Raw genomic sequence first — 27708 nt, 5'->3', positions numbered from 1 at the left:
GATATAATCCACGCTGTTTATTTTTCTATCTAGCTATCCATCCCTCCATCAAAAATCTACCTGACCTCCTACTTTGAAAGTAGGTACTGATCACTTCACTTCTAGCAGTGCTAAGCAGCATTAAGTAAAGCATGTGAGGCCACCTCTTCTACTGCCAGTCCTTTAAAGAATGCACATGCACCAGGTTTTTCTGGTTTTGGAGACTCACCGCTGTTTCTCAATTTGCAATTAATTATTATTATCCAAGGCAAGTCTTGAAAAAACAGTATTGGGTTTCATGGAAACCTTTAAGAAAGGTTCTCTGGGCATTGTTTCTATCAATAGAATATCCCGAGAAAACAAGCAAGTTTTAATTGTCATGTCTTTTTTAGTAGAAAAGATACTACTAAATGTACTCTCTACATTTTAGAGAGATATAATCCAGACAATGTTGAATAATTAAAATTAAAGTTAGAAACAGGATCAAAAGCATGGCTGAGAGAATTGTCTTTAGTTGGCAAGCCCTCAAGCACTTTTGAAAATACTGCTATTCTTTCTATCCTTTTCAGCAGGTCACTACTCAGGGAAGACTGGGTGGGCTGTTTGTGAAAGTATTCTTCTGGGTTAGTGTCAGGCGTTTTTAAGGTTATATTGTGAGCACGGAGATATGCTAGGTTATCACCTCTAAGGAGTCTTACAACATGGATACTTTATTTATTACAGTCAGTATCCAGTGGAACTGCTCTGCCTCCACTAGTTTTGTAATGGTTGTGGAACTTTCATGTTTATACAAATAACCCTGGAAATGAACATAAATGTGTGTTTCTGGATCAGGACAGATCAGCAGAGCTCTTTCTGTGATCAGCAGAGCTCCTTGCCCCATTCCAAAAATGAGTTTCCACTCATCTGGGGTTATTTTTAGAAGCGCAAAAGCCCTATTGTGTGAACAGTCACTCCTGTGAAAACACAGGCACTATAGGATATCACCCTCAATTTATTAAACACCTCATAAAATAAATTTCTCTAGGCATTTTATAACAATAATTATACAAACAGAATCACAATAAAATCAACAATAACAAACTACTAAATGTGCCAACACAAAATAAAATACAATATCACATTGCAGAGACTAGGATAATAAACCATATTACAGGGACTACGGAAAAAGCCCTCTCTCTTGTCGCCACCCTCTGAGTCTCAGAATGAGGGGACATTTGAAGAAGGGGCATTTCATAAATAGAACTTTATGTCAAAACAAGCACTTTGAATTGGGGCCAGAAATGAATTTGGGAGTCAGTGCAAGTGAGAAAGGACCTGTGTAATATGATCATAGTGCCTGATTCCAGTTAAAATTCTTGTAGCCATATTTTATACTAGCTGAAGTTTCCAGACAGTCTTCAAAGGCAGTCCCATATACAATGCATTACTATAATCCAAATGGGAGGCTACCAGTGCATGAATCACTGGAAACAGGCTATCTACCTCCAGATAAAGGTATGACATCAGCCAAAGCTGGTAAAAGGTCCTCTAAGCCACAGAGGCCACTTGAACCTTTAATGATTGTGATGGATCTAGGAGCACCCCTAAGCTATACACCTGAACTTTCAGGGAGAGTGCAACTCCCTCTAGAACAGGTTGAATTCCACTCCTCTGAACTCAGGAGCCACCCACTAGCAGTACTTCTTTCTGGTCTAGATTGAGCTTCAGTTTGTTAGTCCTCATCCAGTTCATCACCTGGCTCTGAAGATAAGGAGAAATAGAGCTGCATGTCATCTGCATACGAATGACAACTCACTCCAAACCCCTGAATTACCTCACTCGGTGGTCTGATGGAAATGTTAAACAGCATAGGAGACAAGAGGGAAACCAAAGCAAAAATGCCAGAGTTAAGAAAAAAAATCCCTCAGCATCACCTTCTGAAAATGTCTATCCATGTAAGAGTGGAACCACCACAAAGCAATCCAGCCGAAACCTAACTCTGACAGATGTTCCAGAAGAACAGTATGGTGGGTGGTATTGAAAGCCAAGAAGAATCAACAGGGTTACACTCCCCCAATCTCTTTCCTGAACAATGTCATCCTGAAAGGTGACCAATCCTGTTTCCTTGCTGTGACCAGGCCTGAACCCCAATTAAAATGGACTCAGAAAATCAGTATAATTCAGGATAGCCTGGATCTGGTCAGCCACCACAAGCTACTTATGAATTCTATTTTAGACACCATATTATGAATGTAGGCCAAAAACCCCAGCACTCCCTCTAAGTGACTAAGTTCACAGTTTCAAGGTGCTGCTTGATCCAGCTTTGCTTCTGGTTCTGGTTATTAAGCTTCAGTTATTTACAGTGAAAGGCACTGATTAATTATTTACAGTGAAAGACATAGATTACTAGCCTAGGCATAGTGATCTATGAGTTTTTGCCATTTTCATCTTTGTCTGCTATGGCTGAATTGCAATACTTGCAATTGCAAAAGTTGTTAGTCTCTCTCTCTCTCTCTCTATTGCGTGCGCGATTTCATATGTATATGTTGTAACTTATATATTCAAATCTATGTACTAAATTTCTTCCTTTCTCTTCCTTCCTTCCTCCTTTCCATGAAATGTTACAATTAAAATACAGCAGGCAGACTGTTGGTTAGAACTGGCTGCTATGAACATAACACGCTATGAAGTGAAAGTTTCACTTAGCAGTTTGCTTCTGGGCTCAATTCAAGGTGCTGGTCTTGGCCTCTAAAGCCCTTAATGGCCTGGGATTGGGGTATTTGAAGGATCACTTCCATACATGACTAGTACCCTATTTGCTAAGATAATAATTGGACCCAAACCCTTCTTTGGGTTTCCCCATCTTTGAAATCGAGCAGATAGCTATCAGAGAGATGACTTTTCAGTGGTGGTGCCCAAGTTATGTAACAATGCCCCAACACATGCTCATTGGATGTCTTTTTTTCTATCTTTTATGCAACAAAGTCTCTCCTGTTTTCTTCAGATTTTGGTCACATTTTTTGTTTTGCTTTTAATATCTGTATTCTCCTTTTAACTGGAACTGATTTTTATACTGGCTATGTATTTATTTGTTGTTTTCTTTAATCTGCTGTTCTAGTTGTTCTTATGAAATTTTGTTATTGTTTTTCGATTTTATTGCTTAAGTTGTTTTTAGCCACTTTGTGACTTCAGTGAGAACCCAGGATAAAAATCCTGAAAACAAACCAATACACAGATACATAGTGAACCCTGAAAATAAATAAATAAAACATCTCATTGTAACATCCAGAGAAGGTTTACATTACATTTTAAAGTCAGATGCAAGTTTCATAATTCTTGAGGATTCCTCACAAGATTCTCTCAACTGTTTTTGTTATAGCTGCAGGCTTTGGTGTTATATAAAGGTTCATAATAACCATGGATTGATGATAGACATTAACAAATACAAATAGAGTACATCTATAGAAAGATCCAAGAACAACAATAATAAATAACTGCCCAAGAGATACAGTTCTCAAAGTGTTTCGAGGATACTCTTCACCTTTTCTGCTTTAAGTGAGTGAATTAAAAAGTGGTTTCAAGCAGTTTTTATCAAGAAGCATTAACAACTCCCTTGATAAAGTATTTTCTCTAAACACATTGGGAACCATCTTCCTTGTGCAACTGTCTTTTTCATTCTTAGACATCAAACAGCCAAGTAGGCAAAGTAAATGATCCAAACCCCAGATTGGGCAATTAACATGGAAGGTAGGTCTTGGTACAACCTTGAGAAAGGGCACAGTGCTTGAAATATGGGGGAAAGATAGTCGGTCCCTTTATGAAGCCCACAAAGCCCAATCACACCCACCCCTCAATTTTAGTCAAATCATGGCACCCCTCTACTTCTGGCCCTTTAGAGCACTGATCAGACGGTAGATCAGAAATATATAGTAGGTTGGGTTGGTTGATTATACAAAAATGGTCCATGGGCTTCTGGTAACCTGTAGATTACATTTTGCATGATTTAGTGTCCACACAGAGTGAACCTAGCCATTATTTTATTCAGTTATAAAACAAGATCTCAGTCCAGAGGATCACAAGCATACAGAGTAATAGCTATGGTACAGGAATCCTGTGAGCTCACAGGAAACCTTCAGTTACAATCCTTGGATCTGTTTTGCTGGATTACAATAAGAGAAGGTTACTATCAGGTTCTGCTAAATTCCATTGCAGTATCTCTTCAAATATCAGTTTGATTCATTTATTTAAAAGGTACCAAATATCACCCATAGGAAATAGCAGATGTATTACAAACTATGTTATCAATGCTAATGAAAGTTAGTGTTAGTGAAACAGAACTAAGTTAATAGGAGCCATTTTTAGAATGTAAGCCTGAGGGTAGGGACTGTCTTCTTTACTGATACATTGTAAGCCGCTCCGAGAGCCTTTTGGCTGAGGTGCGGGATAAAAATACTCTAAATAAATAAATAAATATGCTACAGTTTTAATTCTTGCCATATTTCTGTTTTATTTGAAGAAGACTTTTAATATTGAAATAATTTATACCCAGCACATTGCTCTATCACAGGGCTGGGCAACTTGTGGTCCGCCAAATGCTTTCACCTACAACACCCATCAGTCCTAGATAGCAGAGCCAATAGCAAGAGCAGTTGGGAATTGGCCACCCGTGCACTATCAGCACATAAGCACATGGTATAAAGCAACTACTATGCCAGTGTCATATCACAAAAAACAAGATTTGTTGAACAAGTACAAATGATTATGACTGCAGCGTTAGCATTCCAATGGAATGCAACATTTAAGGCTTAGATTCAGATTTGGGACCAACATATTTTATACATTAAAAAAAAATGTTCTGGAATTCAAACATTTGGTATGGGGTTTGCACCATAACCATTTCCTACTTAAGGATTTGTTATAAAAGCATACTTGGGACAGGTGATTGACAGATGTCAATTGCAGCCCATCAACAAAAGCACCACAGGCAGTATTCTAAACACAGTGACATATTGGTTAAGGTCAGATGTCAGAGATAAATATGTTCTCTCCCCCCAACTCCCACCATACTGCTTTTTCAGGCAATCCTATGCATATTTACTCAGAATCAAGTCCCATTGTGTTCAACGAGGGTTATGCCTAGGAAAGTGTGCATAGGACTGCAACCTTATATTAAGAAAAGGTTTTAGGAGGTACTCTGCTGGCATGCTTTTTGTGGCATAATGTTTCAACATCTAATTTTATAGAATAACTCACCTTAAAAGATATCTGTTTAGGAAAATCAGAATGTACAAACCAAGTTGCAATTCTACAAGTTAATGCTTATACCTAAACTCAAAGCTTACCAAACTATTTTACTTTCCTGTGTCAATTTACAGGGCAGAACAGCGGGGGACTAAAAAGTGTTATTTATCCAGGAATAGGATTTTAATTGGTTAGGAGAATTCATTGTCAGATGCCCCATACATCTGCATGGAATTTATACTTGGCAATTGTTCCCAGGGCTGTGTTCAGTCCAATCAAGGGCACATGGGGTTATCAGGCAGTACTGGGTGAGCCTAGGAAATAAATCTGCAGGAAGCAACTGAGATACTCGGTGTAGCTGTCAGGCAAAGAGTTGCAAAGTGATGAAAGGGGGGAAAAACACAGCATGGCAACAACAATTACTTCTTTAATAAAGAGACTCATCTAGCATTGCCGAAATGGACTAATAAGTTTTCTGTGATGACTCCTCCCCACTTCCACTCACATTTTTTTTTATAAATCAAAATGACCTAATTGATTTGTACATTTAACAACATTTGTTAAAAAAAAATCAAACTTCTTATTACTGTGGCTTATAATCATGTTTGATTAGCTCTTACACTCGAAGCACATTGAAGTCACGTTTGATTAGCTGGTACAATCATAGGATTTTGAAGTTAAACACATTGAAACAGAAATCAGTGTGATGTCACAGATAATCCTCTTAGGTCATCAGACAGCTTAACACATAATTCTGAAAATGATGGAAAAGTATCCACATCTATTTTAAAATGTCTCATTATTTCTTCCATGAACTCTATATACTTTACTGCTGCTAGAATTATGGCATGATTTTTGATGATTCTTCTGTGCTTAGTGAGCATGAACATATAACTAACAAATGTACACTTAAAAGTGCACTGTTACAATATTGAAAACATATCCACATTACGGTTGTATCAACAACCTATCATTAATCACACACATTTCTTGTATGAACTGTATGCATGGATTTCCTGAATTAATTCTGTAAATTTACCGCATATAGGAAAAAGGGGCATTTTAGATGGGGGTATTTAATTTTTCTACACATTACCTTAAATTTTGTAACCTATCAGCTGGAGAAGTAGAAAGTCACACTGCCTAGATGAAAAAAAAAGCTAATAAAACAAATTGAGCTGATTTGCAGTTAGTTTTGTTGTAGGTGAATCAAGTGGAAAATGAGCAATTTTTTAATGGATCCCTCTAGAGCCAATGCTGCAGAATCTTATGGAAATTAAAATTTGTAACTACAGTAGAAGACTTAAGTAGCAAGCAGCATTAAGTACCAAAATGTCTCCTTGTGATTCTTAGATTGAGTTTCAAATCACTGAACTCATTTCAAAATTTCTCTTTATAACCTCTACATCAAAAGGGTATTAGATTACCTAATATTATTGAGGATTATAAACCTGGACCCAGAAGATTATCAGACAGTATTTCATTAATATTTTTGCCTTCTTAAAAAAAAATCTTGTTACCAACCAAAAACATTGTTCAAGACTATGCATAATATAAAAACTCAATGCACCTTACTGCTTAGTTTAATTGACTGTGCTGGATAAAAGCCTACGTGAAGTTTTATCTTCATTTCTCTCTCTTCCTTAAATAAAAGCCAAAGTAAAAACAGTGCTTATTGTAACCATACCAATGAGATCTTTCATATTAAAGCAGTGGCTAAGCAAGCCTTGAAGCAAGATGATTGCCAAACAATGATATTTTGTATTTTTAATTAAATTATTAAGAAAAAATAGAATGATCAAACGAGACCTACCGCTCCTCCTTCTCTCTCTCTCTCTCTCTTTCAGTTAACGAAGGCCCAGTAAACATGAACCCCTAATGCCAACATGCCATTTGTTGTGAATGTTAAAAAAAAGACAAATTAGAGTTAATAATGCATTCAATTTGAGCCATAGGAGGCACAAACCCTTTCGTTGAGGTGTAGTCATGACCTTACAAAATAACCTCACTTTTCGAAAATTAATAAAAACCTGCCGTGATCCAAAATTGAAGCTATATCTATTCTTCCCCTTCCTTCTGGCAGTTCTTACCTTTTTGTTGTTCTCTTTAATATCTTGAGGATTCAGGGACTTGTAGTCACTGAGGGGGAAAATGGCACAGTAGGTATGTAAAGTATTTGATAAAAGCAGCAGTTTTTAAAACAAACCCTGTCTTAAAAATAATAATTCGACATAAAAATAGCATCATACAGTAACTAGCAATTTCACAGCAATCCAATCAGCTAAACTAATAGTGTGGAAAATTAAAAGAATAAATACATAAATATAAATATAGAGATTGCATGTTTCAGTGCCTGAAGCTTTCCATCTAAAAAGAGAAGTTAAGGCAGGGACTTGAGGCTAGCTTTGACAACCATATTTGCCACGAGGTAATCCTTAGTTGTCCGTGTACAAAAGAGCTACAGGCTTATTTGTCTCATCTCATTTCAATGCTAAGAGAATTTTCATAATCATCTTGAAGTCAGTTCTTTGTGTCAGATTAAAAAGGGAAAAACACATACAAAAATTATGTGAAAAAGAAATGGGAATTGTTTTAGAAAGAAGTATCAGAAAGGCTGAAAGTACATTATCTGTACATTTCTTCCCTATTCTACAGGACAGCATTTTAAAAATTGGAATAAAAATGAAATGGTAAGAGACACAAACCAAAGAATCAAAGTTGGATTTATTTGTCACCATGTTTGATTTCACCACTATAAGAAAGAGGTTTACATGTAAGGGCAAAATGTTCTTACTTACATAAGGTCAGGCCTAAAGTGGTGTAATATTGCACAAAAGGACAATCCATTTCGCCAAGATGTAGTGAAATTGGTGATTTTCACTCCCCTGTAGTTTTTCGTAACTTCTTTGCACCAAGCAAGCAGTGACTGACTAGCATTTGGCTTCCTCCCCAAAACCGGACTTGGTATTGGGCTTGGCTGAAAAAGCAAGGGAGAAAAGGTGTGTGTGTGGGGGGGGAAGCGGAGAGAAAGCATTAAAGAATTTAATGGAAAATGAGAATTAACATTAATTGACCGAACTAGATGATTAGCATCCTTTGATGTCAATTTAGGTCCTTCAAATCTGTCAGTTTACAAACATTGTAACTTGGAAAAAGACACAAATCTCAAGTCATTATCTTCAGACTTAGCCTTTGGCTCTTGTCTTTGAAGGATGTGCTATACAGGATTCCAACTCTACATATTGATGGAAATATTAAGATAGTGAGCTTAAAGACTTAGGACACATTACTGCATAGTCTGTAGTTATATTACACACCCTTACAAAAGTAATTTAAAATTCATCCATGTAAAAGCATTCCCATAAAGCCATTTCACATTCAATGAAGACAGCAGCTTGATTACCCCAAAGTGAAACATACTAGGGTCAAAGCTGACCCCAAATTGGGCTCTGCTGCTCTGGCACAAAAGAACAAAGTAAGAATGTTAGTTGCTATGCTATGATAATAAGTTATAAGAGCATAAACTACAATGTTTGTAAGCATTTTTTAAGACACCACTGACTACTCGTTCTATATTTAAAATGTAACATTTATTTATTTATTTATTTATTACATTTCTATACCGCCCAATAGCCGGAGCTCTCTGGGCAGTTTCCTCTAGCATTGACATAAAACATTTGATTTTTTTTTAAAATTAAAAATATTTCTTACATGCACTTAAATGGGCAGAGCTATTCAACTGGAATACAGCCAAAACTTTTAAGCACTACTATGAAAAAATGAAGAAACCATTCATGAACGTTAATATCATTATTTGGCTTTGAAAAGGAAAAAAAAACACAACCCCTCAGTATCTATACTCCAAGAATGCCAAGTGCACAGGGGTTGTCAAACTGAAAGGTTAAAGGTTAAAAAGAAAAGTTACTTAGTAAAGTCTCGATAATGTACATTTACAAAGAAATAGTCATATCCAAACTGCCTATCTTTGAAAGACCAATGACGCCCCCGCTTGACTGAAGCATGCCAGTGCTAAGCAATTAAAACTGTCAACTTCATGCATATTCTGATTGATGCTTTTAGTGATTGTGGGGAAGAATGCTTACAGTCATTGGAAGAGAAATGCCACGAGGTAATTTATCATTTTTATTCACAGTTAGACTAATAAACTGATTATATAAACAAACCCACAGATAGGGGAGAATGATATAATCTAATTCATATATCCTTCAGCAGTACAGATACACAATGCCAAAAAATGTGTACATTTTGTATGCCATTTCTATTTAAATTTATACTGCTTGGGTGTATACCTACAGTAGTAATGGATAAGTGCAAGTAAAAAATCAGATTCCAGGAAGAGTGAAAGGAGTTCTGTAGCGACAGACATCTTGTAGACCAAAGGCATTTGCAAATAGTCATAAGTAAGCAAAAAGCAATGGAAAACTATAATACCTGAAATACTTTATTTCTTACATTTTGCTGCACAATTAGCAATCCAAGCAAAAATATTTGGATTTAAATTGACTGAAGTTAATGAGATTAGCAGTCCAATCCTAAACACATCAAATGGCTCCCATGGATGAAAACGGCCATGTAATTCATTGGATCTACCTGAAAATAAGCTTAAATCTAAATGTTTTGGCCTGAGTTGTCAATTTTCTCACCAATTTTGTGAATGTAGGATTGTGTTGAACATTTTTGTATAAGTCTGCAGTTTTGGTGGGGTACAAATTTACTGTCTTTTCCTCCCAAACTAAGGGCATGTAGAGGGATCCAGATTGCCTAAGGGTGTAGCGTGGCATATAAATATTGTAAATAAAATTTAAAAATAAATAACAAAATAAAAATGAATTATATTTGGCAATCTGATAATATCATTGAAGGCAAGTGACAGCAATTTAAATTAAAATGTGAGCTTTTTGATTCTTGAAAAGGTTAGAGAAAAATAGTGACTGGGTTCGGATGACACGTTAGTCAATGGTGGTGTTGCTTAAATAGTCAACCATTGACTATTGTGCTGTGAGGGGAAAAACACACCACTGTTGGTTATTTCCATGAAATAACTAACGGAGATAACCAATGCTGTGCAGAGTTGACTATTTGCACAACTGCTTGTTAGCATGTTGTCCATCGGGCACCGTTGGCTATTTCACAACATTAAATGTATTATGTTTGCTGGCTACACGGTCCCTGGGCAAGAGCGGCCAAAAATGGCACCTGTCGCTCTACTACAGGCCACAGAACTCAATTCTAAAATCTACCTTGCAACAGATTGCGAGTAAAGGGCCATCACACCCTGATTTTACCCACGAAATGATGCACAACTGTCAGAACCCCTTGCCCTACCATGCCGTGAGCTGCATGGGCTTCTCCAGTGTTATCCCACCCACAAACAATGCACAACCATCAGGTGCATGTGCTCCAGAAAAGGCGCAGAAGGACAAACTATGCACATCGTAATTGGAACCTATCATTCCACCACAAATGCGGGTCCCACACATTTCTTGAAACACTATGCCAAAGAAGCGCCCTACATGTTTGTGCACAGATATGAGCATCAATGTCTTTCCCTTCCTCTTTCTGAAATACAGCCAGAAGCTGGTGTTCGAGGGTGGGGGGCAGTGATCTCAGTCGCTCCCCCTGTCGCTCCCTCTGTCCCTCCCCACTCCCTCTCTTCCCCAAGCCTCACCAAATGGCCATTGCTGAGGCTCACACAGCAGGAGAACCATGTCCTGCTGCCACCTGTGTTTGTTGTGTGTAACATATGAAACTATTCATAACACTCAGATGTACCTGCATCCGCACACTGCAAGCACCCCCTCCCTGTCCCAGTGTCCATGCCCAGTTCCCACAGCTATCTCCAGGTCCCTGATCTGCACTCCCCTACTGCTGCTGAGGATCCTTCCTGGCAGATGACCCTGGAAGTTTCTTACTAATCCTGCAGACTGCCACCTTTGCCAGCATGGATCCCAGGAGGCAGGAGCTCATGCAAACCCAGGAGAAGGGAATGGGATCACCCTATTCTCTGAAGATCTACTCTTGGGGCAACTGGTTCCAACTCAAGAACCCTTTGGCTCTCCAGCAGACACTTCCCAGGAGGCCAAAGGCAGGCTAAGAGCTTTGCACTGCTCTGAAGCAGAGGTCAGCACATTCCTTGAGCTATGGAGCATCCCAAAGGCCCATATCATGGCCACTGCCAGGCATGACAACCTCTAACCTGGCTCTCCAGCAAGACAAAGCTACGCAGTTATGACCACATCCTCAAGCAGTGCAAGAACAAGCTCAAGAAGTCCAAGGAGATTGTGACACACAACAAGACGAGTACGGTAGAACCATGCACTATGCCCTTCTACAGTGAGCTGGCATGGCTACTGAAAGAGCGACATGACGTCGCACCTGGATACATAGTGGGGTTGCACTCTCAGTCACCCCACACCGATGCCAACGGCCCCCGAAGGGGCAGTCCTCAACTGCTGCCCCAGTGACTAACCACCACCTTCAGGGCCCTAATGAGCTCCACCAGCACCTCACCAGCCACTGTCTCATCCAGCACCATCAGCCCAACCGCATTCCAGACTTTCTTTCAAGCAGACCTTCTGCCAGGGGCTGTCCAGCCATAGCCCATCTTCCCAGTGACTTTGCCTGGTCCCTCCCAACCACAGCTGGCCCAGAAAGAGCCCCTGCCAGGCCCCTCCCAACCACAGCTGGCCCAGAAGGCACAGTGCCCATCTGGGCCAAAGGCTGGAGCTCTTGGAGCAGTCATCTGGGAGGCAGTATGGACTGCTTTCCCCCCTCTGACATGTGCGTGGAGATGAAAGACAGCCCTAAAGTGCTCCCTCTTGCCCCTGCAGTGCCCTGCACACTGGCAGTGTGCCAGCTCAGTGAGGAAGAGGAGCTGGAGAGTTCAGGACACACCATCCTGGATTTGAACTGGCATGTCCTGGAGTCCATTACATAGTCCATGACAGTAGCCCCTGATCTGGGTGATCAAATGGAGTGGGATAGCGATGGGAGGATTGGGGGGGGAGAGGGGGGGAGATGTGTCAATCAAACACCGCATGGACTAATAGTCAGCTAGATGCTGGCCCTAACGCACACAATGGTTGGGTAAAAACATGTCATGTGGCAGGTACCCCCTAAATAGTCAACTGTGGAGTTGACTATTAGCACAAAGTTGACTAAGGTGTTGTCCAAACGCACCCAGTGAGTAGATTCAGTAATGTCCAAACACATGCCACATTAATAACTGTGTTCTAAATCCTCCATCCAGTTACTAAAGATATATGAATATAATACAAATAAATCTGATAAAATATGATACAAATGAGACTGTTTTTTTAAACATCAATAAAATAATTCATGCACAAATAAACAGACCAAAGCATTCAAGATGTGGTGATGGCCACCAGTTTTGGTGGCTTTAAAAGGGGAATTGGACAAATTCATGGAGCATCAAAGGCAGTATGCCTATGTGCATCAGTTGCTTGGGGACTTGAACGGAAGGGTGCTATTGTAGTTATGTCCTACTTATGGGTTTCCTGTGGGTGGCTGGTTGGCGATAGTGTGAACAGAATGCTGGACTAGATGGACCCTTGGCTCTTCTTATGTTCTTACACTTTAGGGCTGATTATCACAGAAAATTGCAAGTTACACATGGGTGAGGATCCGAGGAAAAAACCTAATGGAAGACTCCTTACATGCCTACAATGGAATTTTGTAAAAATAATAATTTTTCTTTAAACAGCAGGTTATCATGCCATATTACAAATGGCTTTTGAAAGTACCTGGAGTTTCAAAAATAACTTTCTGTCTGGTTGTATAAACTCTTTGAACTATTCAGAGCCAGCTCCATGATTTTCTGGATCTCAGCTATTATAGTTAACAACACCCCTAAAAATGTTGAGAAATTAATCTTAACTATATTTGATCCTTTAAAACCCCCGAAGACAATTCAGCTGATACATTCTACATTGTTAAGACTAGGGCTGTGATTTTAACATGCACAATAAGAGATGGTATTAATTAGGATTCACTTGGTAAATCTTCACTAACAAAGCTAAGGTATTCCAGACAATTTGGTTTTAGTTGACCTTCAAATGACTTATGGCAAAACTACTCTTTAAATGCCCTAATTGCAGATGTCTAACTAAGTAAATAATTGGTTCATTTGATATCTAAATTTCAGGGGGGAAATTAGAAGACAATGAAGCATTTAAATCAGCATCCCCTTGGATTTGTATATTTTCTCTACAAATTAACACATACTTATCAGAACTGAAACCATAGAAGTGAAATTTGCTATGGCAAAAAAATAAATAAATTAAAATTAAACTTCAACGGCTAACCAGTCTTGTGTACTTAAAACTTGATAGTTTCAGGATGCATCCCAACCACACCCTACAATATGCAAAATAATCAAACTTTCATCTAATAAAGACAACATATTTCAGGATCTAGCATCTTAAGTGTACAGGAGGGGGTGAAATTAAAAAAAATGATGTATATATTATTCCTCTGGTAAATTTCTTGTTTGTGGGAAAGGCAGCTAAATCAAGCACAGTACACAAATGAAAATTTGAATGGCAGCAGTGATAAATTAAAGAGGGGTAGGAAGAAAATCTTAATTCTTAAAAAAAACCACCTGAAGAACGTGTAAACTATTTTCCATAGATAAATGTGTTGTATTCCCAGGGCTCATCTACACTAAGCAGTATATTCCAGTATGAAAGCGGTATATAAAAGGTGGGAGCCACGCTACTGCTTTATAGCAGTATTGAAGGGCACTGGAGGATCTACATGACTGCTTTATAGTGGTATTGAAGTGCACTGACAACTGTTGGGGCCCATGGTACATCTACACCAAGCAGGATATAACACTATGAAAGTGTTATGAAAGTGGTATATGGTATGTGTCAATGGGCCGCAACAGTTGTCAGTGCACTTCAATACCACTATAAAGCAGTAGTATGGCTCCTGCCTTTTATATACTGCTTTCTTACTGGAATATCCTGCTTGATGTAGATGAGTCCCCAGTAATAGGCATGCAAAGCAGCAGCATACCCTCCAGCATGCCTCCTTTGCTAGATTAACAGGAGCACAGTTTATGGAGAAAAGCAAATCGTGATAAATATTTTCTTAGGCATTGTTTGAAATTCTCTCTCAAGCAGTTAGTTGCACACATAGACTGTACTTTAGTGTTGCAAGATACAAGAATAATCTTGGACTGCTTTAAGGAACTGCTCAGAATATGGCAAAACAGTTTGGCACAAGCTAGGCAGTGAACTCTATGACACTGTTAAGAATGACGAAATAATTTGTGTGGATGTTGATGGATAGTGGCAGGTCTGATGTGCAACCAATTCTCTTTTCCCAGGAAGGTATTCAAAGCGATGGACAGATAACATTGCTTCTGTGTTAGCTTCCAGATTAGCTTGCATCTGCATGGTAGTGCTCATAGTACAGCCTGCACTGTGTTCTGGTTGTCTTTGTAACATTGTTTATTAAAAATGTTCAAAGGTAGAAGTGAAAATGAGAAGGTGAGACAGATGACAGTTAAGACAACATCCTTAGACATGGAAGCAGCCAGTCACACTTTCAGTGCATGTATTTGGATTATATTTTCTGAAAGGACAAAAAATGCTAAGCAAGATTCGAAACCCAGTACCAATTATTAATGCTCAGAATTCTATCCCAGTGCCTTTGTTTGATACATTCTCAAAAATATTTTCTCTTAAATATATACACACTTACACAAAATGCCATAATATATCCAAATTTTAAGCCATTGACAAACTTGGCTTATTTGTATGAAGTCAAATTCTAGATTTCTCCAGTCTCAGACTTCTAAGCCTCACCACTTGCACTCCATGTTCTTCTGAATGGCATACGCCTAAAGCTGTTTGCAACTACAAAGAAATGCCTTACTAGCTAAGAAGACTTGAGTATAAGCTTTTAATTATTTATCATCAACAGAAGGTGTTAAATATACTTTTAATCTAACTAAAGTATTCAATCCTCAATCAAAATCTTGATGATCAGACATCTGCTCATTGTATGTCATGGTTCTGGTGACTGAAAGACTTGGACAACAGTAGTGAAATCCTTAGGCCCTGTGGAGTGTCAGCTGTCAGTCACATATAATAAATTATTTTCATTTCCAAAATAAATGTAGAGTTAGAGAGTATGCTTTTTCAAAGCAGGTCTTGGAAAATAAAATGTAGCACCAAGATGTTAACTAGCTACTTTAGTGAAGTATTTGTCATTCTTGGAGACAGAAATATGTTCTTTATGACAGGGCTTAAGATATCTGCAGGCCCCTGTGTTCTCTAAAAATTTAGATAGCAATTAAATGTGTTGTCACATTGCTTTAATATTATAGTTCTGGTCACCACACCTAAAATAAGGATATTATAGAGATGCAGGTTGCTTACCTGTAACTGTAGTTCTTCGAGTGGTCATCTATGCATTCACACATATGGGCTCTGCGCCTGCATGGAGACCTGAACCGGAACCTTCTATAGCTTAGGGAAATGTTTTTGGCGGGAACCCCTCCCCCACGCTACTGCACATGTCCCTGGGGTTCCCGCCCTTACCTCAGTTTACAGGAGTCCGACATTGTGCCCCCATAAACATGAGTGTATACTAAATAAAGTAAAGTTGTACATTTAACTGTGTCATTTGTAAGTTTCACACCACCAAGTGGGGATGGTGGGTGGGTTGTGTGAATGCATAGATGACCACTCGAAGAACTACAGTTACAGGTAAGCAACCTGCATTTCTTCATCGTGATCTCTATGCATCACACATATGGGCGAGTAGCAAGCTAACATACCTTGGAGGTGGGCTGGTGTATTACTTTAGAACTTCTGAGAGCACCATCCTTCCAAATGAACAGTCTTGCCTAGAGCGAGTGTCTAAGCTGTAATGCTTTACAAATGTAGATGGGGTGGACCACGTTGCGGCCCTGCAAACGTCCCGAAGTGGAACACCCCTGTTGAAAGCCACAGATGTTGCCATTGCCCTGGCAGAATGAGCTGTCACAGGCAGCTGTAGCTTTAACTTGGATATAGAGTAGGCAAGTTCAATTGTCTCTACAATCCAGCGTGACAACCACTGACATGACACTGGGAGTCCCTTATAAGGCTCTCCATAACATACAAATAATTGTTTGGTTTTCCTGAAATTGTCAGCTCTTGCTCTATAAAAAGCGAGAGCTCTCCTAACGTCTAACATGTGCAGTGATGCATCTGCAGGTGTTGTAGGATTTGGAAAGAATGCTGGTAACACAATTTCTTGAGACAGATGGAAAGGTGTTACCACCTTGGGTAGGAAAGCAGGGTCTGTATGTAAAACGACCTTGTCACTGTGAAATGTCGTGTAGGGAGCATCTATCCTTAGAGCCCTGAGCTCACTTGCTCGCCTTGCCGAAGTTATGGCAACCAAGAACGCAGTCTCAAGTCTGTTGTAGCCATGGGCTCAAACGGTTTTCTTATCAATGCTTGCAAAACTACTGATAAGCTCCAGGATGGAATGATGTTCCTAATTGTTGGTATAGTATTTTTTAGTCCTTTTAAAAATGCCTTTGATGTAGGGTGAGTGAAGGGTGAAAACCCTTCCACACCCTTGTGAGAGGCTGCAACAGCGGCTAAGTGCACTCTGAAGAGAGTTTTAGTCCAGTTCGGTACAATGAGAGTAGGTACTCGAGAATTGTTGAAATGGGACAAGTCTGTGCTGTTTGATCCCTTTCTGAGGCAAATTTAAGGAATCTTCGCCACTTCGGATTTTCTTGTTGAAGGCTTTCGCGATGCTATCAAGATATTCTCCATAGTCAATTATACGGTACGGGAGGGTGTGCTGTTATCCTCCACGCCGTCATCCTGAGCATCGACAGGTCCGTGTGTCGAACCTTGCCCTGGCGTCGAGACAAGAGTTTCGGTACCGATGGTAGTTTGATGTAGTCCCCTCTCAACAGTCGAAGGGTGTGAGGGAACCAAGGCTGTCAGGGTCACCAAGGTGCGATTAAAATTCAGTCCGCTCTGTCTGCTTGTATCTTGGCTATGACCTTCGTCAGGAGTGGGAAAGGGGGGAAGATGTAGAGCAAGTCCCCTGTCCACGTTATTGTGAAAGCGTCTCCTAGCGAGTTCCTTCCTCTTCCTGCTCTGCTGCAGAATCTGGTACAGATTGCGTTTTCTGCGGTGCCAAAGACATCGACAGCAGGGCGGCCCCAGTACCGAAAGAGATCGTCTCTCACTTCGGTATCGAGCTCCCATTCGTGGTCGATATGGAAGGACCTGCCGAGGGAGTCCACGATGATGTTCTCCTTGCCCGCTACGTGGATCGCAGTCAGGTAAGGTTTTCTTTTTATGCACCAGTTCCATATTCTGAGTGCAGCTCGGGTCAAGGGGTGTGATCTCGTTCCACCCTGTCTGTTTATGTAGCAGACTACTGTGGTGTTGTCTGTTGCGATCAGGACATTTTTGCCTTCGATGATCTGAGCAAAAGTTTTTAACGCATTTTCCACTGCTAGGAGCTCCAGATGATTGATATGCTCCTCTTTCTGTCGAGGCGGCCATCGGCCCTGAGCGGTGAAGGAGTTGCAGTGAGCTCCCCATCCGATCAGAGAGGCATCGGTAGTGATTGTCACCGACGGCACCTCTTGCTGAAAGGGAACTCCCTCTAGGAGGTTTTCCATCGAGAGCCACCATTTCAAGGACGCTCGTACCTGCCTCGGTATCGAAAGGTAAGTTCTGTGGGCGTTGCGCCGAAGGTCGAACGTCCTCAAAAACCACCCTTGGAGGACCCTCATTCGCAGTCTCGCGAATCTGATCACAGGGGTGGTCGCTGCCATGAGACCTAGCAATCTTTGGATTGTCCATGCCAAGGGCCTCGTTTGGGCTTCGGTATCGAGAATTAGATCCCGAAGAGTCCTTGTGTTAGGATTGCACCCGAGGAAGCCTCCTCAGATGAGGAGGAGGCAAACTTACAAGAAGTAGAGGGTGTTTCCTCCCCCACAGCCGGACCAGAGACCAATGCGCAGTTGGTAGGGAGTCATTCCATGGAGGAGAATGTAGGTCCCGTGGAGGAGCCACGGGCCAGTCAGTTGCTTCCTCTGCCTGTCGCTCCTGAGGCTGAGCCAGAGACGGAGGTGGTTCGACCACCCAGCCCCCGCGAAAGGAGACGAAGGAGAAGGGCAGAACAAATGCAGGTGGTGAGGCGAAGTATGCGCCTGCAGAACAGGCAGGGAAAAGACGCTGAACTGTAGGAGGGGGTTGGGTCAAAAGGTGGAGGAATGATGCACAGCTGGGATCTGGGTGGGGTCATGCTGGCAGGGTTTGAAAAGGGAGAATCTGACCGCTGGTCTGGTGTAGCAAACACCTTTCGTTCTTCCGGTTGCTACTGTGCCCTGACGCCTTGCCTTTTGACTGTGACTCTGGATTGCTGCCCTGGACCGGCTTGATTGACTCCGCTTGAACGTGTATCCCTGTGACTCTGGACGACTGACTCGGCTATTGATTTAGGACTGGACTGGACCTTCGCTTACTCCTGGCTCCTTGACGCCCACACGCTCTGTTTTGGTGCTTCGACCCAGACCGGTAGGCTTACGCTGCAGAACGTGCCTCTGGCTAAGAACTCTTGGACTCTTGTTTAAAAGACTGGGCTGTTCTTAAAACAGCAGCAGCTCCCTCCTGCATTCTTGGCCAGAGATTTATGGCTGGGTAATTGACCATAAAACCCTAAAGCAATAAAACCATTTAGAGGAACGCTTGACTGGTCACTGAAACCTTGCTCTTGTTATAGGGAGGTATGCTCTTCCGTCCCGAGACAATAGAGTCACTCCTATAAAGTCTACTGTCCGTTGAGGAGTCAGTATGGACTTTTCCTCATTGACCCATAGTCCTAAAGAATCTAAAAGGTTGAGCGTGCGGTAGCGAGGCCAGAAGGAAGAACAGTAAACTGGAACTGTTGAGCGCCGATGGAGAAACGCAGGTAAATTTGATGCGACTTCCTGATGGAAATATGGAAGTATGCATCCTTCAGGTCTACCACCGCAAACCATACCCCCGTATGCAACAGTTGGAGAATGGAAGTAACCGTTGTCATACGGAATTTTTTCGGGGTGATGTACTTGTTTAATTGTCTTAAGTCCATAATCGGTCGAAGACCCCCATCCTTCTTCGGGACCGTGAAGTAGCGCGAAAAGAACCCTTGGTTGATCTCCTCCGTGGGTACAAGTGAGATGGCCCCTTTTGCTAGTAAGGTTTGTACTTCGAGCAGTAGAGGAGGGGACGGCACTGTTACTTTCACTCCCGAAGAAGGAGGGAGGGTATTGAACTCAATGGCATACCCCGTTTTGATGATGGTGAGCACCCAGGAGTCGTATGTTATTGATTCCCATTGATGGTACAGGGGTGTTAGGCAGTTGGTAAAAGGTGGTAGGCCTGGGACAGGGACGTCAAAGACGGTGCCTCTTGGAGAAGTCAGGCTGACGTCTGTTTTGTTGGTATCGACCCTTGTAAGGCCTCTTCCTCTGAAGTTGTTGCTGTTGTTTGGCAGGCTGTTTATCGTATTGGGGCCGTTGGTGTAGTTGCTGGTAAGGCTATCTTGTCCAACGCCTCTGTTTGTATTGAGGCAGAGGTTGCGAAAATCCCATCTTTCTAGCCATTGTGCGTGCTTTATAAATGGAGTCTAAGGACTCGTCCGTTTTCGTGTTAAATAGACCTTCGCCATCGAATGGCAGGTTTTCTATTCTCGTTTTTGTCTCATTACTAAGATTAGCTGATCTCAGCCAGGCATGGCGACGGAGTGCTATAGATCCCATCATGGATTTGGAGTGGGAATCTGTTTGATGCCTGGCAGAATTAAGTTGTAGCCTTGCTATTGCTGTAGCTTCGGATTGAAAAATCCTCGCTAATTCTCGTTTTTCCTCAGGTAGATGGTCGCAGAGGGAGCCTATTTTTCCCCAGAGGAAAATCTGGTATCTCGCCATAGTTGCTTCATAGGCGGAAGTCCGTTTTCCTAGCGACGAAGAAGCGTTAACCCTTCTGCCCAGATAGTCCAGTTTTCTCCCTTCCCTGTCGACAGGGGCTGAGTGTACTTTCTGTGATTTGCCCTGGGCTGATTCAACAATTATTGAATTGGGCTTAGGATGTTAGAATAAGAATTCCGCATTAGCTTCTTGTACTTTGTAGATCGCCTCCAGCCTCTTAGATGTTGGTTGAGTGGCGCATGGCGTTTTCCATGAGATATGTGCCGTATGTTTCAGGGTAGGAGGGAACGGGATAGCAACTGTGGAGCTCGCCTCTGTCTTTAGTACATCGTAAATTGGATCATCCTCAATCTCTGCAGGCTGTTCGATGTTGAGGCATAAAGACTGCGCCATCCTGAGGACATGATCAGAGAAACTTCCCATATCTTCTGAAGGAGAGGCTGGATCGTGGGTGTTTACTATGTCCTCAGGTGATGGTATCAAGGCTGCTACCGAGACTATGGAGTCTGATTCGGATCTATAATCGTCATCAGGTGAGTTCGACGCAGTGACTTGTATTGTTTGCTGTATTGGCTGCAAAGCCTGTTCGCGATGAGGTACAGACGAGGAAGCGGCTGCTCTCGGTACCGAAGTGTCGTCCCTGCTACCGTGGCTCAATGGTGTAGGAGCACGTTGCGGGGGAGGCACCTGAATGACTCTAGTAGGTGGAGGAGGGTGTGTGTAATAGTCCTCCTGTCTGCACTCAATCAGGTAGTATTCCTGAGGACGGTAATACTTCCAGTCGTATGAATGCTGTCTGTGGTATCCTGAATATTGGGAGATACAGTCATAGTCTGGCCTAGGAGAAGAAGGTCTCTGTCGATGGGTCGACGGTACCGTAGGTTGTGGTCTCGATTCTTGTGGAGCAGTTGTACACGGTATTGAGGCAGCCGATACCGAATCACGTATTTCGCCCTCAGACATGGAGCTTCTGGCTGTCGGTATCGGGGTCGGTATCGACAAGTGCTCTGGTACCGATGTTTGTGTCGGTACCGAGATTGGTTTTGGCTGGTTAGGCCTGGGCGATGCCGTTGTTACGGTCTCGACCCTCGAGAAGGAATGTTTATCAGCCTCCTTTCTTTTCTTCTTTTTCTTCAATTGTTCTGCCGATTTAGGGGTCCGGGCCTTTTTAGCAATTTTCTTGGCCCCGGACACCGCAAGGGATCGGCCTGGCGTCAGGGGTATGGCCCTGTTTTCCGCCATCATCTCCTCAGTAATCACAAAGGATTGAATCTCAGGGCTTTGGTCTTTGCTCATTGCCCTTAAGGAGGATTTTTCAGTACGCTTCTGAGGTGCAGGCTCAGTGGCCTTCAGAGCTTTTTCCCAGAGCACTGAACGAAGTCTGTCCGCTCTATTTTTCGAGTCTGCTTAGTAAAAGCCATGCAGTGATGGCACTACTGGACCTTGTGGCCTTCCCCCAGGCACACTACGCAAAGAGAGTGATCGTCTTTCAGTGGAAGTTTAGCGCCGCATTTGATGCATTTTCTGAACGGGGCCTTTACGGCCATGCGCTTGGGGCGCCTGCGATCTGAGGATCACTTAAAGGAATAGGGGAAGAGAGGAATATATACAATAGTAAAAGGCAAATAGATTTTTTTTATATATATAGAAAGGCAGAAGAGAAGAGATAAAAGGTATATATATACAAGAATTCGAGGAGAAATGTAGGTGAAGAAGAGTTTTGAAAGAAAAATGCTAGAGGAAACTGTTTCAAGGTCTTTGCACAATGGCGGACGACGAAGAACTGAGGTAAGGGCGGGAACCCCAGGGACATGCGCAGTAGCGTGGGGGAGGGGTTCCCGCCAAAAACGTTTCCCTAAGCTATAGAAGGTTCCGGTTCAGGTCTCCGCGCAGGCGCAGAGCCCATATATGTGATGCATAGAGACCACGATGAAGAACTGGAAAAAGTGCAGAAAAGGGCAACTAAAATGATTAAGGGGCTGGAGCATCAACTGGGATTGTTTAGCTTGGAAAAAAGGGAGGCGAAGGGGAGACATGATAGAGGTGTATAAAATTATGCATGGTATGCAAAACGTAGATAGGGAGACATTTTTCTCCCTCTCTCAAAATACTAGAACCCGGGGTCATCCCATGAAGCTGATTGGTGGGAGATCCAGGACAAATGAAAGGAAGTACTTCTTCACGCAGTGCATAGTTAAATTATGGAACTCACTACCACAAGATGTAGGGAGCTTCGGCTATTGGGCGGTATAAAAATGAAATAAATAAATAAAATGTAGTGATGGCCACCAATTTGGATGGCTTTAAAAGTGGGTTGGATAAATTCCTGGAGGTGAATGCTATCAATGGTTACTAGCCCTGATGATTGTGTGCTATCTCAAGTATTCGAGGCAGTAAGCCTGTGTGCTCCAGTTGCTGGGGAAATTGGGTGGGAGGGTGCTGTTGCACCATGTCCTGCTTGTTCATCCCTGGCCGATGGCTGGTTGGCCACTGTGTGAACAGAGTGCTAGACTAGATGGACCCTTGGTCTGATCCAGCAGGGCACTTATGTTCTTATATTGTTTTAATATTTGAACGTATGTGTACTTAAGTATCTCGGGAATGTATGTTCCTTTACAAGCTGAACCACCATGCAACTGATGTAAACATGTCAGTTATCCAAATTCTCCTGCATATGGCCAAACTAGGCACTCAATAAATTTAGAGTAAGAAGTTCTGAGGCACGGGTGTTGGATGTGGAAAACTATGAGCATTTAAGTAACATTGATTTGCAATTGATAGCAAGTCCTGGGTGGTAATGTATAGATGAAACTGCTGAATGTAAGTGGATGGAGCTGTGGAAGAATATCAAGAGATTGTCCCTTGGCAAGATTTACATGCGAGCGTGATGGTGTAATCCAGGGCCATTTTGCTTACTCCATAGGAGTGGTGAGAAATGAAACACAGGGCTACAGTTCTATACCTACATATTTGGGTGTAAATCCCACTGAACTGTGTTGAGCTTGTTGTTCTCTACATGTGGGAACTCCTGATAATGTTGGCAGGCCCTTCCCCACACCCAATGTCCACTAATAACTGTGATTTGCACTCTGCAAATATTGTGCTTGATGTCTACATGCATGCTATTGTAGTGGTTGCTGTACATGTGAACAACAGGCATGCAAAAAAAGAAGAAAAAAGGACAGGGCCTGCCCCCATGATCACATTCTTCTAATTCATACACAGAATATCTGTGCAGGGCTTTGATGTATGAAAACTGCTGATCCAACTGAAGTCATGCTGAAACACTTAGCAGCATTTTAGCGAAACTGAGTAGTTTATTAGGCTGATAGTTAAAGGTAACTCTGGCAAGTAAACACATTACTATTTTCCTGCCAATGGACTATAGCAATCATTGAAATGACAAAACGCTCATCTTAAGCTATACTAAAAGGAATGCATGTGCAACAAACCAGTGTATAAATGTAGAGTGGAGGATGCAAAAACAATCACAAAAAAGTGATTACAACACTATCTCAACAGCAGTTCACAGGAGCTATGCATATAGGTAGGTTCATGATTTGCTGGCTGTGTGGTGTAGGGATAATTAAAAACATTTATTTATTTATTTATTACATTTCTATAACGCCCAATAGCCGGAGCTCTCTGGGCGGTTCACAAAAATTAAAACCATTCAAAGTATAAAACAACAGTATAAAACCATAATATAAAATACAATATAAAAGCTCAACCAGATAAAAACAGCAGCAATGCAAAATTACAAATTTAAAACCATGTTATTTAAAATTTATAGATTGTTAAAATGTTGGGAGAATAAAAAGGTCTTCACCTGGCATCTAAAAGCATATAATGTAGGTGCCAAGCGAACCTCCTTAGGGAGCTCATTCCACAGCCGGGGTGCCACAGCAGAGAAGGCCCTCCTCCTGGTAGCCACTTGCCTCACTTCCTTTGGCAGGGGCTCACGGAGAAGGACCGCTGAAGATGACCTTAGGGTCCGGGCAGGTACATATGGGAGGAGGCGTTCCTTCAGATAACCTGGCCCCAAGCCGTTTAGGTCTTTAAATGTTAATACCAGCACTTTGAATCGGGCCCGGACCTGGACTGGCAGCCAATGAAGCTGGAAAAGGACTGGCGTAATGTGGTCTCGCTGGCCAGTCCCTGTTAGTAAGCGTGCTGCCCTGTTTTGTACCAGTTGAAGTTTCCGGACCGTTTTCAAAGGCATCCCCACGTATAATGCATTGCAGTAATCCAAACGAGAGGTTATCAGAGCATGGGTAACTGTAGCTAAGCTATCTCTGCCCAGATAAGGGCGCAGCTGGTATATCAGCCTGAGCTGATAAAAGGTGCTCTTTGCCACTGAGTTCACCTGTGCCTTAAGTGACAGTTCTGGATCCAAGAGCACCCCCAAACTACGGACCCGATCCTTTAGGGGGAGTGCAACCCCGTCCAGGACAGGGCAAACATCACCTCGCCGGACAGAAGAACCACCCGCTAACAGTACCTCCGTCTTGTCTGGATTGAGTCTCAGTTTGTTAGCCCTCATCCAGTCCATTACCGTGCCCAGGCACTGGTTCAGAACAGCCACTGCCTCACCTGGGTTTGATGAAAAGGAAATGTAGAGCTGGGTATCATCTGCATATTGATGACACCTCAGTCCACATCTCCGGATAACCTCCCCCAGCGGCTTCATGTATATGTTAAACAGCATAGGGGATAAGAACATACGATAAGAACATATGAAATACCATGCTGTATCAGACCAAGGGTCCATCTAGTCCAGCACTCTGTTCACACAGTGGCCAACTATTTATACACCAGGGAACCACAAAGCAGGACATGGTGCAACAGCACCCTCCCACCCATGTTCCCCAGCAACTGGTGTACATAGGCTTACTGCCTCGGATACTGGGGGTAGCACATAACCATCAGCCATTGATAGCTTTATCCTCCAGGAATTTATCCGACCCCCTTTTAAAGCCATCCAAATTGGTGGCCATCACTACATCTTGTGGTACTGAATACCACAATTTAATTATGCACTGTGTAAAGAAGTACTTCCCTTTATTTGTCCTGAATCTCCCACCAATCACCTCTATCATGACTCTCCTTTGCCTCCTTTTTTCCAAGCTAAATAATCTCAGCTGTTGTAACCATCCCTCATAGGGGAGATGCTTCAGCCCCTTAATCATGTTAGTTACCCTTTTCTGCACTTTTTCCATTTCTACAATATCTTTTTTTAGGTGTGGTGACCAGAACTGTACACAATATTCAAAGGCAATAGCTAGATGAGGGGTTAGGAGGGCGACTATCTCACGATTTTATGATCGCGAGTTCGTCGCCCTGGTCTACACGTGGCGCATGACATCATGGCTGCCATTTTGGTTTTTTTTTAAAAAGGAAAATGAGCGCAGGAGCGTTTGAACAAAAGGTAAGGTGTTATAGGCCCCTCCCCCCACTCCACCCTCGATGGGCACAGAGCTCCTGAGGAGCTCTGTGCCCCGTGCCCAGGTCCCGGCTCCTCACAAGGAGCTGGGACAACCTGCGACGCCTGGCCACACGTTCCGCGGTCTTGGAATCATCCCAAAACTGTGGAAAAAGCAGGGGGAAAGGGTCTGCTGAAACCCAGGCCAATGGAGGGATCATCTCTCCCTGCTCCCGGGATCCCCTGTGCATCATGTGGACGCAGAGGGATGATCCGAGGATATAGGGCTGGTCTAGGCATGGTCTAAGTGTGGTTGCACCATTGATGTGTATAAAGGCAGTATGATACTAGCAGTTCTATTCTCAATTCCTTTTCTTGTAATGCCTAACATGGTGTTTGCCTTCTTGTCACTGGGTTGACATTTTCATCGAGCTGTTCACCACAACCCCAAGACCTCTTTCTTGTTCGGTCACCACCAGCTCCGATCCCATCAGGTTATACTTGAAGTTAGGTTTTTTGCCCCAATTTGCATCACCTTACACTTGCTTACATTATTATTATTATTATTATTATTATTATTATTATTATTATTATTTTATATAGCACCATCAATGTACATGGTGCTGTACAGTGTAAAACAGTAAATAGCAAGACCCTGCCGCATAGGCTTACATTCTACTAAAATCATAGTAAAGCAATAAGGAGGGGAAGGGAATGCAAACAGGCACAGGGTAGGGTAAACAGGCACAGGGTAGGGTAAAACTAACAGTATAAAGTCCGAGCAACATCAAGTTTTAAAAGCTTTAGGAAAAAGAAAAGTTTTTAGTTGAGCTTTAAAAGTTGCGATTGAGCTTGTAGATCTCAAATGTTCTGGAAGAGCGTTCCAGGTGTAAGGGGCAGCAGAAGAGAAGGGACGAAGCCGAGCAAGGGAAGTAGAGACCCTTGGGCAGGCGAGAAACATGGCATCAGAGGAGCGAAGAGCACGAGCGGGGCAATAGTGTGAGATGAGAGAGGAGAGATAGGAAGGAGCTAGACCGTGAAAAGCTTTGAAGGTCAACAGGAGAAGTTTATATTGGATTCTGAAGTGGATTGGAAGCCAATAAAGAGATTTCAGAAGTGGAGTGACATGGTCAGAGCGCGAGCCAAGAAGATGATCTTAGCGGCAGAGTGGTGGACAGAGACCAATGGACTGATGTGAGAAGAAGGAAGGCCAGAGAGAAGAAGGTTGCAGTAGTCCAACCGAGAAATAACCAGTGCATGAACAAGCGTCTTGGCAGAAGAGACAGACAAAAATGATCGAATCCTGGCAATATTATACAGGAAAAAACGACAGGAATTAGCTACTGCCTCAATATGAGGAATAAAGGAGAGCGCGGAGTCAAATATAAAGCCAAGACTACGAGCTTCATTGACTGGAGTAAGCGTAACATCATTGACAGTAAGAGAGAATGAGAGATGAGGAGAAGGTTTAGGAGGAAAAGCAAGCAATTCAGTCTTTGCCATATTAAGTTTCAAACGACGATGAAGCAGCCAGGCTGAGATATCTGAGAGACATGCCGAGATACGATCGTGAACATCAGGAGAAAGTTCTGGAGATGAAAGATATAATTGTGTGTCTTTGGCATACAGATGATATTGGAGGCCATGAGATTGTACCCAAGGGCAACATGTATAAACCACATCTGCCATTTGGATGTCCACTTTCCCAGCTTGGAGAGATCCCTTTGGAGCTCTTCACAATCTCTTTGTGTTTTAACAGCCTTAAATAATTTGGTGTCATTAGCAAACTTGGCCACTTCACTGCTCACTCCTAATTCCAGATCATTTATGAACAAGTTGAAAATAATTGGTCCCAATAGTGATCCCTGTGGGACTCCACTATTTACTTCCTCCATGGGGAGAATTTACTATTTATTCCTACTCTCTGCCTTCTATTCTTTAACCAGTTGCTGATCCATAAGAGGAACTCTCCCCTTATTCCATGACTGCTAAGATTGCTCAGGATTCTTTGGTGAGGGACTTTTGGAAGTTCAACTAAACAATGCCCACCGGATCATTCTTGTCTACATGTTTGTTGACACTCTCAAAGAATTCTAGA

General features: G+C 42.2%; 1 protein-coding gene across 4 annotated transcripts in view; it reads right to left on the bottom strand.

Moving 5' to 3' along the window:
- EHBP1 (EH domain binding protein 1) overlaps positions 1-27708 on the bottom strand; it is a 313384-nt gene that overhangs the window by 101689 nt on the left and 183987 nt on the right. For all 4 annotated transcript variants that reach the window (XM_063115970.1, XM_063115971.1, XM_063115972.1 and 1 more), the window contains 2 exons: positions 8001-8179; positions 7293-7341 (listed from right to left, as the gene is read on the bottom strand). In XM_063115970.1, coding sequence (XP_062972040.1) covers positions 7293-7341; positions 8001-8179 — 228 coding nt within the window. The remainder of the gene's footprint in view (positions 1-7292; positions 7342-8000; positions 8180-27708) is intronic.

The sequence above is a fragment of the Elgaria multicarinata genome, chromosome 2 (assembly GCF_023053635.1).
Source record: "Elgaria multicarinata webbii isolate HBS135686 ecotype San Diego chromosome 2, rElgMul1.1.pri, whole genome shotgun sequence".
Taxonomy (NCBI): Eukaryota; Metazoa; Chordata; class Lepidosauria; order Squamata; family Anguidae; genus Elgaria; species Elgaria multicarinata.
This window is presented reverse-complemented; position numbering and strand designations above follow the sequence as displayed.